The sequence below is a fragment of the Canis lupus genome, chromosome 16, assembly GCF_003254725.2.
Source record: "Canis lupus dingo isolate Sandy chromosome 16, ASM325472v2, whole genome shotgun sequence".
Lineage (NCBI taxonomy): Eukaryota > Metazoa > Chordata > Mammalia > Carnivora > Canidae > Canis > Canis lupus.
In genome coordinates, this window is record NC_064258.1 from 16,864,937 (window position 1) to 16,885,286 (window position 20,350).

Genomic DNA, 20,350 nt, shown 5'->3' on the forward strand with positions numbered 1-20,350 from the left:
TTTCCGTTTTGGTTTTTATCTCCCTCTTCCTTTTTTTGGCTTGTTACTTTGTTCACTTGCTTAAAGTTCTTTTAAGCACAGACTCCTTTCATGATGCTTCAGATACTTTATTGTGAACATAAAAATATCTGAGCAATATATTTTTCCTCTTAAGGCCCTATTTGACAGTACGTTGTAAGCTTGTTGTATTCATGGCTTCTCCCCACCCCCCATCATGTGTTCCCTTCTGATGCAGGCATTATTTTATAACATTCATGTTTTGGGCACTTTTCATTGTTTGGTAGATGATTACTTGCTTTGGCGTTTGGCTGTCTGTGAATATGGTATACGGTATATACCACCTGCCTCTCAAGACCTAATACCTTAATGAGCACATTCTTGTATCTCAGAATAAAATCAATTTTGTGAACAACACATGCATATTTGAAGAGGGAGTGTATTCCTTTTTCTGGCTCTATATTACCTCCAGATAGCAAATAACAGCTAACTTATCTTTCACATGTATTATTTATCCCTGCTTCAGTATTTTCAACTACTCCATTCCTAATGGTCCCTTCATATTTTTTTAAGTATGTTGTGGGTCTCTCCTTTTATAAATGTGTAAATTAATAAATAGCTTGAGTACTCTCTTGACCCTAACAGCAGTCTCTAACCAAGGTAAATAACCCTGTCTTTCCAGAGAGAAGATCATCGACACCTGTACCTAGGTTTCCATTTCTCCTCATTCCAATAAATCAACATCCTGGTGGCCCTCAGCACTCTAGGAGAGCGTTCCTGGAACTGTCACCAGTTTAATACTGATGTCCCTAGTGTATGGCTTTTGCTATTCTGTAACCTGGAGGTTACTGCAACATTTGACCCTGTAGACCAATTTTCTTCCAGCAGTTTTCTTGAAGTTTAGAACAATGCTGCTGGTCCCTCTTCCATAGCTCTGTTGTTCTTGAAGTCCTCGCATGAGTTTCTTCTGTGCATCCCTGAAGCACAGGTATTCCTAAGACCATTGTTGTTGTCAGCTGTCCCTTCTTGCCCAGCATGCTGCTTGGGGCTCAGGGTTGACATCAGCTATTTTGTACCTGTGAAGCCACATTGGTTGTTAATATAGTGCAATGTTTCCTTACTTGGTGCGAAAGAACCTCAAGTCTGAGTCCACTGAATACCTCCCACAGGCAGCCCACCCACCCTGTGGATCGATCAGCAGGCTTTCCACTATCCAACAACTAAAGGGACAGCAGCTGGCAGGGCAGGGGCACCAGAGGTGTTGTCGCGCTGTGTCATAACTTGTTGATATTTTTCACAGCATCCCTGCGTTAGCTCCCATGGCTGTAACTAACAGCTGTGTGGTAACAGTACTCAAGGCTACATGTTTTTAGGTTAGGACTCTCTCAAGAGTTCTAGTTAGGTCCAATGTAGCTGTCATTTAGGAGCACCTGCTGTGTTGGGCTATGCCACACGCTGGGCACTCAGAAGAAGACACAGCCCTCATCCTTCCTTTCTCTCACTCACTCATTCAACAATGCTGAGAACCTGCTATGTGCAAAGTGCTGTGCTAGTGCTAGATACAGTGGCACACAGTGCAAATGTGGCTTCTGATGGCATGAACCTCCACTCTGCTGGAGTGGAGAGAGGTGATTATTTTTGATAAATGTAATGAAGAGGAACACAGAATACTACAAGATCAGATAAAAGGGGAATTAACCTTGTGTTGGGGGAAGTGTGTGTCTTAGATGGCTTCCCTAGAGAAACGGCTTTTTTTTTTTTAAGATTTAATTTATTTATTTGACAGACAGAAAAAGAGCACAAGCGGGGAGCTGCAGCAGGAGAGGTTGAAGCAGACTCCCTGCTGACCTGGGAGCCTGATGTAGGGCTCCATCCCAGGACCCTGAGATCATGACCTGAGCTGAAGACAGATGCTTAACTGACTGAACCACCCAGGCACCCCAGAAATGGCATTTTTAAGTTATGGGATAAAGGATAAAAATGTATTTCATTTATTTAACAAGGTCTTGTGTGTGTGTGGCATGCACTACTCTGGAATCTTACAGATACTAACTTATTTAATCTTTCTGATAAGCCTGTGAGCGAGGTGCATGATCTCCTACTTATAGTGGAGAAACTGGGGTACAGAGTGTTCAAGTAACTTTCTTCAATTCACAGAATCTATAGGTACATGATCCAAATCTATTGTGTCCTGCTTTGTACTATCTACTCAGCTTCAGATCTGGAGATCTTGCCAGCTCAGTTCTATTCTAAGTCATTTCTCTCTGGAAGCCTCCAGAGCTCTGAATTCATGTTAGCTGCCCTGAGCTCAGTGTTAATGATCACTCTGGAAAGTGGGGATTGGCTAGGTGCCCACAGAGCTGCAGCTTCACCCCCAGCCTCAGGATGGCTCTCCTAACCAGGCTTCACATCCACACTCCTGGTGGGGTGGAAGCTGGTCTGCGTGGCTCGGGGCTAGATCCTGATGGCCCCAGATAGAGACCAGGTGCACTGCTCTCGACCTGGAGCCCTGCCATAGACTCTGAGGATCTCCTGCCTCACTGTGGGACAGGACCTCTTAAACATTGAATCCAGCTTGGATTCAGCCCAAAGTGGCCAAACCTCCTTGGATGCTGTGATGTGAATGCAAACCACATGCTGGCAATAGGGAAAGGGTGGACCAAATTCTTACAGTCTACATAAGAGGGAATTGGGCTTGCTCCTTAGGATTGGGCATGCTCCCCAGGATTGGGCATGCTCTTTGGCAGCCCCCTGCTCTTGGACCACAGCTCGCCAGGTCTTCACTGGGTTAATTCAGCGTGCTCAGAATTTCCATTTCTCATGGGTTTCTTCAAGGCCCTCTTTCTCTTCTCCCTCCACCCTCTTAGTAACCTTATCCACACCATGCTTCAATGACTGCATGCTGATGACACAGTTCTAGCTCCTTCTCAGGTCTTTCTGAGCCATAAGCTTGTGCATCTAGTTGCCTACAGGTTACTCTTCTATAGGATGAATGTCCCTTGGGTACCCTACACCCAACATTTGAAAAATAGCTCTTTCTACCTCCTTGAACCCATCCCTCCTGCCATGTTCCCTTCCTCTTTGTGTGGATGATGTGCTGCCCTCCACCTACCTGCAACCATCCATCCCCAACCCCGCAGAGTGCCTTCTTGATCTCCCCTCTCCTTTTCATGCCCCACTTTCCACCACCATGTGTGGTTAGATCTAGGTCTAAGTCTTCACTCACCTCTGTCCATCTTGCTCTTTCCCATCACCACAGTCCATAGTTACAGCCTTGATGTAATTTCTTTGGGAAGACTTTCTTGACCATATCCTCACTGCCCTATCCGCCATGCACCTGCATGCACACACATAGACGCTCCCCACCCCCTTATCCTGTGTGTGCTCACACATTACAGTGTGTGCTTTGCCCATTATAGTACTTTTTGTGCAATCCCCTAGTTGTCACTTGTGTGTGTGTTCAGCAGACTCCATGGGCATACAACCTGTGTGGTTCCACATGGGGCCATGTTTGGAGGGACCCCACACCTAGTTGACCTCCATTCCCTGCTGTTGCCTTCTTGAAATTTTTAAATAATTTTTGAATCAGAGACTCCATTTTTATTTTGTGCTGGGCCCCCCCCAGTGTGTGTACTCACCAGGCTGTGAGCCCCATGAGGGTGGGGACACGGTCTGACTTGTTCACAAGGGGGTCCCTCAGCACCTGGTATGTTGACCATGTAAAAAAGTGGCTGGGAGATATTTGTAAATAGTTGAACCCATTGTAATCTAAGAAGCCTCATGTATAAATGATCAGAATAACTGTCGTGTGCATCCACTGAGGCAATGCACATTAAGCATTTAAAACAGTGTCTGCCACCTAATATGCCTGTAGCCAATGTTTGTTCCCTTCTTTTTATGCTACAGCTGTCCCAGAGTTCTCATTTAAAATGGTATCTGGCTAGCAACCTCTCCTAACTTTCTGCTAAGATGTTTATTAAGACTGGAGAAGATGGGATCCCACTAGAAAATAAATCTCATGGCCAGCCTAGCCTGAATCTGGAAGGCAGCTCCATAACTGGGAGGCCAATAGAACAGCCTGACAAAATCGTACCCTGGTTTTGTCACATGAGGTGCCCCTACTTCACCTCACAAAAACAAATCCAGATTACAGAATAAATAAGGACACCCTTAGAAATGCCCTGATTTCTGCCTACAGATTCAGGCTGTAGGCCTGAAATAGCCTTCCAACCATGTGTCCATGGAGAAGGGCTAGTGAGGCTGGACCATGATGCAAGGAGAGGAGAGCAAGAGAAGGCTGGACAGGGCACAGGGGTAAGACACCATAGGATTTAGATTTTTTAAAAGATTTTTTAAATTTATTCATGAGAGAGACAGAGAGAGAGAAAGGGGCAGAGACACAGGCAGAGGGAGAAGCAGGCTCCATGAAGGGAGCCTGACATGGGACTCAATCCCCGGTCTCCAGGATCAGGCCCTGGGTTGAAGGCAGCACTAAACTGCTGAGCCATTGAGGTTGCCCAAGATTTAGATATTTAGATTGTATCTTATGCATGGTGGAATGCTGTAGGTGGGTTTTAAGTAGGATAGTGATGGAGATGAACAAAGTGGAAGATAAGCAGGGAGATTGGGAGCTTCTTATAATGATCTGGACAGAGGGTGACCACAGATGGGACTAGAATAGTGGTAATGGAGATGAAAAGACTGGACAGGCATACCTTACAAGTAGAGAGCATGGCACTTAGAGATTGAGCAGGGAAGACAGATGTTAAGAGGAAGTGGTGTCACAGATAACCCAATTATCAGTTGGTTAATGCCATGATGACGCTGCTATGTTACAAGTCAGCTCAAAACTGAATGGCTTAGACCAATATGCATTTGCTTTTTTTTCTTTCATATGTTCATGGGCTGGCCAGGGTGGTGGCTCTGCCTCTAATTTAGATTGTTTGGGCTTGGCTCTAGTCTCTGAGTTTGGCTCAGGTCTATTCATCATTCTAAGAGTATTATAATCCTACTAGTATTCTGCGAGTATTTGTAGTACTAGTATATGAGTGGTTAACTAGTAGCAACTCAGCATATTCTTCTCATTTAGATGGGCAAGGATGCAAAAGTGAAGCCAAACTGCATAGCATATTTAAAGGCTCAGCACACATCCTGTCTGCTCATGTTCTGTTGGCCAAAGCAACAGATGGACAAGCCCAGAGTCAGGACGTCAGAAAAATAAACTTTGCCCCAAAGTGAGGGATGGGGGAGTTAGCTAATATTTGCTGAACAATATTTCCACCTATCACACCAAGTTTCTGGAATGAGCAACTAAGTGAATGGAGGTCTTTTTTACTTAAGTAAAATTGCAGTTAAAAAAAAATTGCAGTTAAGAGAAAAATGTTCCTTGGGCATCAGTTAGCTTTTGCTTATGCAAACTATTCCAAAACACAGTGGCTTAAAACAGCAAACAATTGTTATTTCTTCTAATTCACTGTGTTGCTAAAGGGGCTTTTCTGATCATAGACAGGATAGCTGATTTCTACTGGTGGTGCCTATACATCAGTGTTCATTGGAGGCTCAGCTGGTGCTGGCGAGTTTAGGATGCATTATTTGCATATCTGGACATCACCCAGTGATAGCGGGGCCATCATGTGCATCATCATGGAGATGGCCTGGCTGTTCGTCTCCTACCTCAGGCTCATTCACAGTGAAGTGGTTGCAATGTTCCCATGAGCAAACAAGAGAAGGCAAGCCCCAACAGGCAGCCAACACTTTCCAAGACTCTGTGTCACATATGTTGATGTCTGGTTGGCCAAAGCAAATCAAGGCCAGATTTAAGAGATTGAAGAAATAAGCTTTGCATCTTGATGGAGTGAGGTACAAAATTACATTGCACAGAAGCGTGCATATAGGAATGAAGAGGATCCATGGCCATTCTTGCAACCTACCACACTTAACTACAGCAGAGATACACTCTTATTTACAAAACAAACTCTAAGTGTTTTACAAGTATCAACTTGTCTAATGCTCCTAACCATCCCACGAGGTGGGTAATGCTATTCTCACTTTACAGATGAGGAAACTGAGGCACAAAAATGTTGAGTAACTGCAGTAACTTGCCTTAGTTCATAAAACTGATGGAGAACTCGAACTACACTGAGTGGCCTCAGAGTCTGTGCTTACCCACACTTACCCACTGCATTAGCCTGACTTTCAATGGGGTGCTATTACTATTACTACTACTACTACTACTACTATTAGTACTACAAGTAGAAACTGGGAGCTGTATGGATGACTTCCAGCAGAATATCAGAGGAAGCAAGCTGATCATCTCCTACATGGACAATGAGCACAGCCAAAGGCATGTCCAGGTAGATCATGTCCCTCTTGAGAATAAATCAAGAGTAGTAACAAGCACATGAGCTCTGTGAAGATTAGGCTAAATTGCCATAGCTTCCTTCAATTTGATTCTTTTTAAAGATTTATTTATTTATTCTGGAGGTGGGGAGGACCAGAGGGAGAGGAAGAGAAAGAGTCTTAAGCAGACTCCACGCTCAGTGTGGAGCCAAATGTGGGGCTCAATCTTACAACCTCGAGATCATGACCTAAGCCAAAACCAAGAGTTGGCCGCTTAACCAACTGCACCACCCAGGTGCCCCATGAGTTTTGAGCAAGTATTTTTATAAAATTTTTACTCTTTTACCTCTTTTATCACTTTACTTTTGTTTTCTATTCTGTACTCATAGCCAGATTTCTTTTTTAATCAAGAAACATTTTAGAGATCCCTGGGTGGCTCAGTGGTTTGGCACCTGCCTTTGTCCCAGGGCATGATCTTGGAGTCCCAGGATCAATTCCCACGTTGGGCTCCCTACATAGAGCCTGCTTCTCCCTCTGTGTCTCTCATGAATAAATAAATAAAATCTTTTAAAAAAACCATTTCAAACATAAACTGTCTCCAGTCAGTTAATTATTAAACAAATATTAACTATCTTCCAAAATTCCTTAAGTTCTCACAGAAAAAGAGAATAAAACATTTTAAATAGCTAGTACCAATTAGCTTTTGCTATATAACAAAGCACCCCCCAAATAGTAGCTTAAGTGAACAACTATGTATTTCTCAATTTCAGATGAAAATAAACACCTGGGGCACCTGGGGGGCTCAGTCAGTTAAGCATCTACCTTTGGCTCAGGTCATGATCCCAGGGTCCTGGGATCCAGCCCTATGTTGGGCTCCCTGCTCAGCGGGGAGCCTGCTTCTCCCTCTCCCTCTGCCCCTCCCCCCAACTCGTGCATTCTCTCTCTCTCTCTCTTAATAAATAAATAAGATCTTTAAAAAAAATGAGATCCAAAGAGGATGTGTCTGATCATAAGGATGTGGCAGATCTGATTTAAAAAACTAATGCTTTGGGGTTCTGATGTAAGCGTTTTTCTAAGGAAAAGGAATTCCATAGATATTCTTTCTAGATATTCCAAAGGGCTATTTCTAAAGAATTCTAGAGGTTAGTTGCATGAGTCTTTAGGTCTCATGTCAGAAGATGTATTTTCTGAAACATAATCCCTTCTAACTACCCGAGTGATATACTTCACCCTAAGTATTGTTCTTATAAACAATCTGAGTATTGTGCTCAGTGAGAGCCTTATTTCCTATTACTGTTTCCTAAATGATTAGATGGATTTTATAAGAAAGTGTCTAGAGAACTGGGATATAGGGTCTTGATCAGTCAGAACAGGGATTCTCATTTTGGTGCGCATCAGAATCACCTGAAGAACAAGTTAAAATACATATTCCTGGGCCCAGCCCTACAGTTCTTGGTTTAGTAAGTCTGGGTGGGTCCAAGGCTTTTGCATTTTGAAGCTCCTGAGCGATCTGATGCTGCTAGTCTGGGGACTATGCAAGAATCCCTTAGTTAGACTCAACAAAAACATCATGGCAAGTGTGCTATGAGATATGTAAGTGGTGTGTACCAGATTTATACTATAAGCACATTTTAATACTAAAAATTGGAAAATAAAATAAAATAAAATAAAAATTGGAAACTACAAAACTATCCGAACAATACAAAACTTTTAAAATAACTTCACATACCATTAAATGAAAAAAAACCACAACTTATCTCAGTGTTGTGTATAGATGCGTGTATATGCATGGACTTGAATTTATATTGAGGAACAAAGTTTTAGGACAAGTAGTGATTTTTTATTCTCTGTGTACTTTTCTACTTTTTTTTTTTTAATGATAGTCACACACACACAGAGAGAGAGAGAGAGAGAGGCAGAGACATAGGCAGAGGGAGAAGCAGGCTCCATGCACCGGGAGCCCGATGTGGGATTCGATCCTGGGTCTCCAGGATCACGCCCTGGGCCAAAGGCAGGCGCCAAACTGCTGCACCACCCAGGGATCCCTTTTTTTTGTTTTTCAATGGTCATATTTTGTGTAGTAAAAAAAATTGTTAAAAAAATAAGTATTATAAAGTGTTTTAAGTACAAAAAAGACAATCATTGAATTTAGCCATGATCAGTATTTTCCTTGTTACCTGCTGACGTCCAGCAATACTTACTCTCAGAATACTATTTGAGAACATTTGAAGAGAAAATACCTTGCCACATTTCATTACATAATCAGCATCAGAATTGGCCAAGTATGAGGGAGACAGAATCACTTATTATTCAGAGTCCTGGCCCTTAGTATTCAGAGTGCTGGCCCTGGGGCCAAACTTCCTGAATTTAAACCCTGAAATTTGTTATCACTGGGCAAGCTTCTTAACAAATGTATGTACTAGTTTTTTTATCCATAAGGTGGGGCTAATCAGGGTTATCTACCTTGTGAGGATTGAATAAACAACTTAAGAAATGTTACATATTGCTGTGTTTGTAAAAAAAAAAAAAAAAAAAAAAAAAAGTCAGCAGTTGCCCAGTACTAGCAAACATACATTAATGTTTTCTGTTTTTGTCTAGATCTGGATGTGTGGAGGCCAACTCTTTATAATCCCCTGCTCCCGAGTGGGACACATCAGTAAGCAGCGCTTTTCAAACCAACCTGAGCTTGTAAAAGCCATGACATATAATAATCTCAGATTGGTGCACGTCTGGCTGGATGAATACAAGGTGAAGGAAATGTCTGTGATTTGGAATGATGAGCAAGAGCACAGAATGAGAATTGCTTTAAAGAAACCTGTGACTGCCTTTCCAGATAACAAGTTGTTTTTTTTTTTCTCTCTTTTCCTTAAATTAGTGGCACGCCGTCAGCCACTCATCCACCTGCCCCAGACCCTAGTCTCAACTAGTTTATTCTAATCTACGACACTTGAACATTACTTTTAATTTCTAAGGAAACTCAAGAAGTAAGTCAACCAACACAGGAAATTTGTTTTGTTTGTTTTGCCCCCTAAGGATTGCCTCCTCTGAAGCATATACCTTTCCCTGTTCCCATCCTCACAGGCAACTCTTTATTTATTTTTATTTATTTTTATTTATTTTATAATAAATTTATTTTTTATTGGTGTTCAATTTACCAACATACAGAATAACACCCAGTGCTCATCCTGTCAAGTGCCCCCTCAGTGCCCGTCACCCATTCACCCCCACCCCCTACCCTCCTCCCCTTCCACCACCCCTAGTTCGTTTCCCAGAGTTAGGAGTCTTCATGTTCTGTCTCCCTTTCTGATATTTCCCACACATTTCTTCTCCCTTCCCTTATATTCCCTTTCACTATTATTTATATTCCCCAAATGAATGAGAACATACACTGTCCTTCTCCGATTGACTCATTTCACTCAGCATAATACTCTCCAGTTCCATCCACGTCGAAGCAAATGGTGGGTATTTGTCATTTCTAATGGCTGAGTAATATTCCATTGTATACATAAACCACATCTTCTTTATCCATTCATCTTTCGATGGACACCAAGGCTCCTTCCACACTTTGGCTATTATGGACATAGGCAACTCTTTAGATTCTTTCTCCACTACCAAGTTCTCAAGTGGTGCAAGCTGCTGTGATCTGGAGACCGCACAAGAACCTCCACTGCCTCTTTCCACCAACAGTCAAAGATTTCTCTATCAAAGCCATCCCCCTTCACCTGTGCACCTCCCTCAGGCTTCAGTTCCTAGCCAGGTCCTAAAAGAGTGCACATACAGAAGACATGTAGCTGTGGCCCCATTTTTTGTCACCCCATTTTAACTTGAAACTTGTCCCTGCAGGATCCAGGCACAAACAAATATGGCAGGAACCCCAATAAGACCTCATTTTAGATATATGGGGAGAAATATGTAAGAATCTCTCTGTGATAGTATATGTTCTGGTCTTAATCTAATATATATTATTTAAAATCACAAAAGTAATACTACTCATTCTTTAGTAATCAGGGCAATGTGAATTAAAACCACAGGGAGATATTTCTATATAGTCACTTAGATTGTCAAAAACGTTTAGAGTCTGATAGGACCAATCATTGGCAAGCACAGGAATTTTCGGACACCATGTAAATAAACAGTACAGTAAATCTTAAAGACATAATGGTGAACAAAAGCAGCCAAGCACAGTAGAATATATACTGATTATTCAATTTCTATAAGTTAAAAATGGGTAAACTTAAGCCATATAATCTATGTGTGCACAAATTAGATAATAAAGTGAAGACATGAATACATAAGATAACATTTAAAACCAAGGGAAAGGCTATGCTCAGGATGGGAAAGGCAGGGGGCCTTGGAAATGCTGTTTATGTTCTATTTCTTGACCTAGTCAGCATTACAGGGATTGAGTTTTCAATAATTCATTAAGTTGTACATTTAATATTACATACTTTTTTATATGCTTATTATATTTCCTAATTAAAACCTTTTTTAAAAGGTAAAACACACTCAAGTTTAAAAGTCATACAGTATTGATTGGGATCCCTGGGTGGCTCAGCAGTTTAGTTCCTCCCTTTGGCCCAGGGCGTGGTCCTGGAGTCCTGGGATCACATTGGACTCCCTGCATGGAGCCTGCTATTCCCTCTTCCTGTGTCTCTGCCTCTGTGTGTCTCTCATGAATAAATACATAGGGTTTAAAAAAAATAGAAGTCATACAGTGTTGAAAGAGTATTAAATGAAAAGCAAGCTTGCTCAGCCCATAGTTTGACCCCTCAGAAGTAACATTAAATTAGCAATCATTAAATTTAATCACTAAAAATCAATCACTAAATTTAAATCACTAAAATTAATAGTTTCTTGTTAATACCCATTTAAAAACAAATATATATCCTTTTACATAACTAGATTCACATAATATTTTGTTCTGCAATTTTTCCACCTGTTAGTATATTTTATTTTTAAAGATTTTATTTACTTATTTATTTATTAGAGAAAGAGAGTGAGAGAGTCCATAAATGATAGGGAGGGGCAGAGGGAGAGGGAGAAGCAGACTCCCCGTTGAGCAAGGAACCTCACATGGGGCTGGCTCCCAGAACTTTGAGATCCTAGGACCTTGAGATCATGACCTGAGCCGAAGGCAGACACTTAACTGACTGAACCACCCAGGCGCCCCTACCTGTTAGAATATTTTTTAAAATATACTTTCAAAGTTTTAAAAATCCAAACATATAAACATACATACTAAAAGAACATAAATATTCTTTTAAATATTTCCTTTGAATGGATATCCTAAAATCAATCCCATTGATAAATAGCCCCCCAGTGATAAACATTCTGATTATCTCAGCTTTTTGATAATCCTTAACATTGATAAAATGAACATCGTTTACATTATCTTTTTGTACATTTGTACAAATATATATCTGGAATAAATCTCAAAACATGGACTTGCTGGGCCATGAGAAGTATGTTTTAAATCCTGGTGGTTTAATGTCCAAACTACCATCAGCAAATATATGTGAAAATGCCTGTCTCCCCACAACTTTTCCAACTCTGGTTTTAATTATTTTGTATTCTAATCTCATAGGTTAAAAATTATTATTTTATATTGTATTAATTAATGAGAGATCTTGAGCTTTTTTTTATATTTGTTAATTTTTTTTTTCTGTGAACTCTGGCCACAGATTTAAATAGTTGACTTAAACACAGCTTGGACTGGGTAGTTTCTGAATTTCACAGAGGATATAGTGACAACTTAAACTTAGGATATAGCTCTAACTTAAAGAGCGTATAACGTTTGGCATTAAATCAATGGATTGTATGACCTGGCACACTGGGAAATGTAATGAGTGACATTAGACGAGAGAGGGCTTTGCAGAAAATGTTGTCCGAGGTCTTCTCTGCCTTTGCTTCCAAATGACAACATCTCTCTACCACCCTCAGGCCCATCCCCTGTACCAATCTGCCCTGACTAGGATTGGCAAGACATGATGGCAAAGGCCTACAATGGTCAAGGGTCCCAGGGAGAATCCAACATGGTGTGTCCATAATACACTAACCTGGATAAGCAAGTTCTTCTCTTATTCGACAATATTGTACTATAGTCTGGGCACTAGGAAACACAGGGGAAAATACAAGGGTTCTTTTGATGTTTGGGTCTATTTAGAATATCTCTTATTTAAAAAAAATATTTACTTATCGGAGAGAGAGAGAGATGAGCAAGTGGGAGTAGGGCAGAGGGAGAGGGACAGAGAGAATCCCAAGCAGACTCCCCGTTGAACTTGAAAGCCAACATGGGGCTGGACCCCACAATCCCAAGATCATGACCTGAGCCAAAACCAAAAGTCAGATGCCCAACCTACTGATCCATCCAGGCGCTCCTAGTATATCTCTTTTAATATGGAGCAGATTGAATCCATCAGACCTCTTAAATCAGAGGGTATAACAGAGAAACGAGGTGTGGTAATGATAATGACCAGTATTGACATGACACTGACACTCCATGCCAGCCTTGGTTTCCCCAGTACTCTGCACGATTAGAATATTCAGTCCTCACAACTTCATGAGGGTAGGGTCACATAATAACAAAGCAAGAATGTGACCCCAGGCTGTCTTACCCCAGAGTTAATTTGCCCTGAACCCACTATACCATCCCATTTCTGAAATCATGGACATGTGGACTGGGATCAGGGAATGAAGGTTTTGTCCTTGAGTATTGAGAGAGCAGGAGAAAGGGGATATATCACAATAGGTGGCTGTGATTGTTGGGCTCCTAAGAAGCAGGATCCAACCTTCCTGGATCCTTCTCTACCACCTCTATCATGGTTCATACAGCAAGCACACAGTGTGTGTGAATACGTGTGGGGTGAATGAATCCCAGGTACCACGTGTCTCTGCCTTCACTATATGAATGAAATAGGAAGGCTTTTTGTTTTGTTTTGTTTTAATAGGAAGGTTTTTTGTTTGTTGTTGTAATTCAGGTGATGGAAATATATACTGCTATGTTCGATATACTGCTATGTTTGGTTTAACAAAATGACTCTCTATTTCCATTTAGGAGCAGTTTTTTTTACATCAGCCTGGTCTGAAATCTGTTGCCTATGGCAACATTAGTGAGCGTGTTGAACTAAGGAAACGATTGGGTTGCAAATCATTTCAGTGGTATCTGGATAATGTCTTCCCAGAATTGGAGACATCTAAGGGCAGCCTATGAAAAGGAAACAAATCATTTTCATTAATGAAGGACTAGAAGTCCCCAAGATCGTCAACAGAGAGAAGAGTACAAGTTTGGAACATCATGAAATTGTGTGACATGAGTAAGAAATACAACCAGAGAGCTCTAGAACAAGAGTGCCTTTCTGTCTTCCTTTAATGCTAGTTCATAACGCTGTTGCATATGCCACTACATTTCTGGGATGGCAAAACCTTGAACATTAGAAATATACCCTATCACACAGTTAAGACTATCATACAATTGAACAAGGTAAAATGTATTCCCTTTGTTATTTGCCAAACTCATTTGGTCCCATTAAACCATAGGGAATGCTCCACTCTTGGAGCCTTTGTCAACTCCATTCCTACTCCAGACAGTGGCTTTGTCGGAAAGACATTCACAGAGAGCCTTAGTTGGTACATCCCAGCTTTGGCCCAATTTGTATAGAACTTCTCTTTTGCTGACAGCGTAAATTTTGGTGCTGCTACCTCGCTTGGTTGGGTTCCCGAGTTTCTGATGTCCAGTCCACTTCCCATGGTGGTGCAGTCCAGTTCTCTAGGCCAGCCTTCTGGTTTGTGCCAGTCAGTTCTTTTGTCACTTGGAGACAGGCCCTCCTCCTTGCTCCTGATTTTGCCTTGTTCATGTCCCTCCTCTCCTATGGCTCTGGCCTACAGCTCTCCTGACACTTCTTGGATTGTGTGCTTTGTTGATAATGTATGTTCTAAGAACTGTTTAGCTGGGACCAGGGAAGAAGGAACTAAATTTCTATCTACCCTGTGTGAACACACTCCCAAATGTCTAAAGTACTTCTTTTGGGTTAGAGGGATGGCTGTTGTGTTCACCCTGGTGAAGGTAGCTAGAAAGGGAAAATATATTTAATTCACAGAGATAATGAGAACACAAGGGAAAAGAACACATGGAAAGGAATAAAAGGAATGGGGGATACTTAGGGTAGGACCACCAGACCTAGCCTATGCTGGAGAAAATATAAACTAGTTTTTACAGCAGAAAACGACTTATCTATCATGCTCACTCAGTCAACAATTGAGTGGTGATCCGGGGCCAAATATCCTTCTAGGTGCTGGGATGCAGCAGACAAGGGAGCAGGAAAACATCCCTCCCTTCATGGAGCTTGTATTGAGATAATACATATAACATCCATGTAATGAAAAAAGGACCAGTTTATATAATCTCTTTATACATATGTACTTAGCAAAATACTCTATAGAATCTATTGTTAGAACAACATGGGAAAACCCAGGCTCATCTATTAATAGGTGACCAGGGTAACCTGATTGAGCCTCTAAAAAGTCAATCTGACAACACAAAATAAGCACCACATTATGATTATGTTCTTGGCCCATATGTATACCTTACCTGCTTCTAGAAAGTAATGAAAAATGATTATAATTAACCCATGAATCTATTAAAATTAGTGCAAAATACAAAATTGAAATCTGTAGCAGAAGGAAAGAAATTCTGGTATAAAGTATCATTTTGAAATAACTTTTTCTAGTTTTGAAATTTGAGAATAACTTTTTTTTTTTTGGTAAGCATAAAGGAGGATGTTGTAAATATCAACTTTGCCAAAAGTTGAAAAGAAAAAAACAAATGTTGTTAAAGTCATGAATGTAATGTTAGGTCTTAGTTTTCTTTTTTTCTCCTGGGGGGGGGGGGTGCGGCACGAGTACAGGCATGCAGGGAAAGAGAGGGAGAGGGAGAAAATCCCAAGCAGACTTCCTGCCCAGTGGGGAGCCCCAGGTCAATCTCGACCTTGAGATCATGACCTGAGCTGAATCCAAGAGTCAGGTGCTCAACAGACTGAGCCACCCAGGTGCCCCTAAAGTCTTAGTTTTTTAATGTAAGTGTTGGTTCAGTTACCAGATAATAATGTGGATAAGTCTTAGAAATATTGTAGTATGTTGCTTAAACAACTTCTTTTGTATATTGACTCTAGAATAGAAATCCAATGAACATCCAAGTATAGCTGTGATTGAAAGGAAATCCGTATTAGCCTATAGGTGGCAATTTTCTGTTTCATGTGGAAACTTAAAAACCTGATTTCTGTTTTGGAGCTAGCTGAGAAGTATCTGCTAACCCATTCAAAGCTTTTCTCAAAACATAGTTTTTGGTATGATCAAATGCTGAGACATGCCTTTAAAGTAAGCCTGGGAATTCTCTAATTAAAGCATACTTCTAGGAATGTAGCCTAAGACACAATGGCTTGAAATTATGCCATTGTGCTCCCATTATGTTTCACACACCATAATAAGTACTCTGTCTTGATTATCTCATTTCATCCACACATAAGATAGGCCCTATTGTTATTGCCATTTCATAGATGAGAAAACCAAAGTTAGAATTTGTCTAGGGTTGGGGTTGCCAGTTTTAGCAAACAAAAAATACAGGACACTGTTTTTAAAATTTGAATAAGCAATATTTTATTAGAAGTATATTTCATATATTCCCTGGAACCTACCTATGCTACAAAATTGTTTCTCTGAAATTCAAGTTTCAGGCCATCCTGTATTTCATCTGGTAACTTTAGGGACAAACCAGTACAGACCAGAGTAGCAGAACCAGCCCAATCTCAAAGGCTGTGGGCTTAACCACAACGTTAGGCTGCAAAAAGCCTGTAGTGTCATTCTTCATAACAGTAAAACTGGAGCGAACCCAAAACCTCAATTGCTAGAATTATACCATTATACATTAATTTGATGGAATAGCATATAAACCCGTTAAAAATAACAGCTAGGAAAATAATTCTATTCCAGCCCATCAGAATGGTAAACATTTGCATATCTGAAGCTATGGCGGCCCCCCGGGTGGCTCAGTGATTGAGAGTCTGCCTTTGGCTTAGGGGTGACCCCGAGGTCCTGGGATCGAGTCCCGCATCAGGATCCCCGTAGGGAGCCTCCTCCCTCGGCCTATGTCTCTGCCTCTCTCTCATGTAAGGCTGAAGTTGAACATCTTTAACATGTGCAAGCCCACTTGTCCTTCACAAGGCCTTTTCCTACGAGGACAACCCCCCCCCACGTGCCGGTCCCACACCCTCAGGGCCGCCACCAAGCCGGGAACCCCCGGGCTCTCTGGGGCAAGTCGACGCCGCGGGGCGCCCCAGCCAGGCGCGGACGGTGACGTCACCCGAGTGCGCGGGGCGGGGCCTTCCGTCACGTGGCCCCAAGGGCACGCGCGCTCGGTCCGGGACTGCGGCGCGGGCACTGGGTGAGCCCGTGGCCGCCACCGCGCGCGCTGCAGCGGTTCTTCCCGGGCTGCTCCGCTCGCCGTGGCTCATGCGGCTCGGACCCGGGCTGTGGCGGGAGGGAAAATGCCACGGCCCGAGTCCCAGAAGGCCGGAGTCCTGCGCTGCCGGCGTCGGGGTGAGTAGCGCGCGGCCCGGCGCGGCGGGGTCTGAGCCCGCGCGGCCTCCGTCGTCCCCTCTGCGCCTCAGGCGAGCGGCTCCGGCGCGCGGCCCCGAGACCCCGAGAGCTGACGGCGGTGCCCGGCTGCAGAGTCCGACCGCGCGAGCACTGCCCCCGGGGACTGGGTGTTGACGCAGTGACCGCCCCGGGGCCCGGCGAGCTCCTGCGGGCGGCGGCGGAGGTCGCGGAGCCGTGGGCCCGGGGCTCCCGCCGCTGTTTCCCTTAACGAGGGCCGGAGCCCCGCGGCTCGGTCTTCCAGGAGGAAGTGGTGCGGCAGCAATGGTAACGGACCCGCTCAAACGCGGAGAGGAGAGGAGTGGAGGATGCACCGCGTCGGTCCTCCCTCCTCCTCGGCCCCCCCTCCTCCCTCCCCCCCACCCCCATCCAGGCAGCTCATATTTCTCGGGAAGGATCAACAACTTATATTTATGCTTGTTGACCGGGGCCACACGCGGCATTTGGTTAACGTGCCGCCAGGTCCTTTTCTCTTTCTGTTGGAGAAATTGGGTTATTTGTCTTGTACAGTGTCCCACGTTCTTAAATTCTGTGCCGTTTGGATAAATCTAAAAATAGCAAGTCCCTGTCCTCCAGTTCGGAAAGACTTCAGTGAGGAATACAGATATACTCGTGATAGACCAGTTGTCCCTTATTTTCACCATCAAAGAAAATTTGGGTCAGCATATTTATTTATTTACTTAGCAGTTGTGTGGTTTGTTGGTTTTCCTAATATAAAATGAAATTATGACTTGGAATATGTTTTTCGTGGTACTACTATGCACTCTCCTCTCCCAAATCACAGGTTTGGGCCTGACTTTTCAGTGTGTTTGACTCCACTCAACTTCCCGTTTATCTAGAAATTTGGGTGTGGGAATCTACCCTGCCTTAAGAAAAGTAGGAAAAAAACCCTCTCTCTCCACCCTCAGTATGTATCAGTTGAGCTTTACAAGTTCAAGGTGGTGAAAGAGGAATCCGCAATTTTCACATCTATCGACAATTTCAGTCCTGTTTGTTCCTTGCAATTTGGGTTGTACTTAGTTTTTTTAGTTTAGTGTTTTTTTACTTTTGTGTGTGTGTATGTGTGTGTGCGGTAAAATCTACACAACATGAAATTTATCATTTTAACCGTTTTTTAGTGCACAATTCAGCTACATTAAGTACTTTCACAGTATTGTGTCATCACCCCACTACTTCCAAAACGATTTAGTCACTCCAAGCAAAAGCTCTGGAACCATTAAGCAATAACTTCCCATTTCCCCCTTCTCCCAGGCCCTGTCTCTCTGAATTTGACTGCTCTAGATATCTCATGCATGTGGAGTCATACAATATTTGTTCTTTTGTGTTGGGCTTTTTTCATGTAGTGTTTTCAAATTTCATACATGGTGAGCCTCTAACCTTTCACATTTTTTAAAACTTCTTTCTTAAGACCTTCATGCCTAGCAGTGGCTACATCTGATGGCCCCACCTCAACTCCTGCTGGCTTGACCTCTAAATCTTTGTGACACCTTATGTTGTTGGTCAGTACACCCTCTTATAAGGTCTCAATTTTGTGATCTTTCTCACGTCCTTTATAAGCACTTCCTTTTCCACAGGTTTTTTTTAAACATACATGTCCCCAGAGATTCGGTTCTTGCCCCCCAATCCATTACTTAAGCCCTCTTCTATTATTTCTGTGGAACTTGAACTAAAATTTTGGTGTTCATTTTTACTTTACTCTTTGAGGCTTAGATTTGAATTTCAAGTTTTTTCAATTTCTTTCTTTTGAATTTCTTTACAGTGCAGCATATCCAAAACAAAATTCCTTTTCTGCTAATCCTCTCAAGCGTGGTCTCCCCCTGCTCCCTGTCACCAAGACTTGAAAGCTGGGAGTTGTTTTGTTCCCTTTCTCCCTTAGGGACTCATGTCCTGTCGAAGTGACAAGTGCAGACGAAGTGACAAGTGCAGACGGTTCTGTCTCTGACCCTCCCTGCCACTCACTTCCACAGCTCTGGATGGAGCCATGATTGCCTCTTTTTTTTTTTTTTTTTTTTGTCTAATTGGCTTTGTTAAACGAGTCATGAATTGGGCAGCATCTCATCCAGCAAAGAGGGGAGCTCCCCATGATTGCCTCTTATTGGAATTTTTCTTTCCTTTTTTTTTTTTTTAAAGATTTTATTTATTTATTCATAGAGGCACAGAGAGAGAGAGAGAGAGAAGGAGGCAGAGACACAGGCAGAGGGAGAAGCAGGCTCCATGCAAGGAGCTCGACGTGGGACTCGATCCCGGGCTGCAGGCGGTGCTAAACTGCTATGCCACTGGGGCTGCCCGAATTTTTCTTTTTTTAAAGATATTATTTATTTATTCATATGAGAGAGAGAGTCAGAGACACAGGCAGAGGGAGAAGCAGGTTCCCAATGTGGGACTTGATCCCAGGACTCCAGGATCATGCCCTGGGCCAATGGCACGCTCTAAACCACTGAGTCACCCAGGCTTCCCTTACTAGAATTTTTCTAACTGGACTTACTGGTTCTAGCTTTTTTTTTTCCTCTGTCCCAAACCATTTTATACACTACTGCTAGAATTTTCTTAAGATACACTTGCTTAAAGACGCTAGTTTTATTTTGCATGCAGAACAAGTTAATTCTCATCCTCAGAGTCAGAGCCCCAGCCTGTCTTCATAGAAGTAATTGCCTTCCAGCAGTCTTAACCAGCCAATCTATTCGTTACAGTGAGTTCTACTTGCTCTTCTATTTGGAAAACTAAAAACAAATACGTGTTGCAATTTTCCAAGACTTGAACTTTCTCCTTGAAATTTTTCAGCATTTGGCCATTGAAAGCTAATTTTTTAAAGCCAAGCTTAAACATCAGCTTCTAAAAGAAATTTTCTTCAAGTTTTTCATAGTCTTTTTTTCATGTGTGACCCCACTTGTCTTACTTCCTGTTGGTTAATTTGAAGCAAATCTCAGGTGTCATAGGATTAGATTATTTTAGCTGTATAAAAAAATTCATTCTGACTTCTAGTCTTTCTCATTTTTAAAGATTTTATTTATTCTATTCTAGAGAGAGAATACATGTGTGTGCATGGGCATAAGGGGAGAGTGACTAGAGAGGGAGAGGGAGAATCCCAAGCGGACTTCCTGCTGAGCGTGGAACTCAACATGGGGCTCAATCTCATGACCCTGAGATCGTGACCTGCCTGAAACCAAGGGTCGGACACTTAACCAACTGAGCCACCCAGGTGCTCCGCTAATCCCTTATCTTCATCTATTTGTTTATTCTTAAAGATTTTATTTATTTATTTGGCAGCGCGCACAAGCACGGGGAGCGGGAGAGGGAGGAGCAGGTTCCCTGGGATCATGACCTAAGTGGAAGGCAGATGCTTAACTGATTGAGCCACCCAGGCAGC

The 20,350-nt window shown here is 42.5% G+C and overlaps 2 protein-coding genes across 11 annotated transcripts in view; both read left to right on the forward strand.

Annotated features, from left to right (window-relative positions):
• GALNTL5 (polypeptide N-acetylgalactosaminyltransferase like 5) overlaps positions 1-13,681 on the forward strand; it is a 57,131-nt gene extending 43,450 nt beyond the window's left edge. The window contains exons 9-11 of one of the 4 annotated variants that reach the window (XR_003139217.3): positions 8,935-9,084; positions 9,212-9,320; positions 13,391-13,529. Coding sequence is in view for 2 of the 4 variants with exons in the window: in XM_025452373.3 (XP_025308158.3) it covers positions 8,935-9,084; positions 13,391-13,546 (306 nt within the window). In the remaining 2 variants the exon portion in view is untranslated. Of the gene's footprint in view, positions 1-8,934; positions 9,177-9,211; positions 9,321-13,390 lie in introns of those variants that run through there. The other 3 variants (XM_049094704.1, XM_025452373.3, XR_003139218.3) reach the window with 3 other exon arrangements.
• Positions 13,682-16,692: 3,011 nt separating this feature from the next.
• Positions 16,693-20,350, forward strand: part of GALNT11 (polypeptide N-acetylgalactosaminyltransferase 11) — a 51,417-nt gene continuing 47,759 nt past the window's right edge. For 3 of the 7 annotated variants that reach the window (XM_025452301.3, XM_035699687.2, XM_025452333.3), the window contains exon 1: positions 16,721-16,926. The gene's annotated coding sequence lies outside the window, so the exon portion shown is untranslated. Of the gene's footprint in view, positions 16,927-17,026; positions 17,251-20,350 lie in introns of those variants that run through there. The other 4 variants (XM_035699681.2, XR_004805579.2, XR_007402583.1 and 1 more) reach the window with 4 other exon arrangements.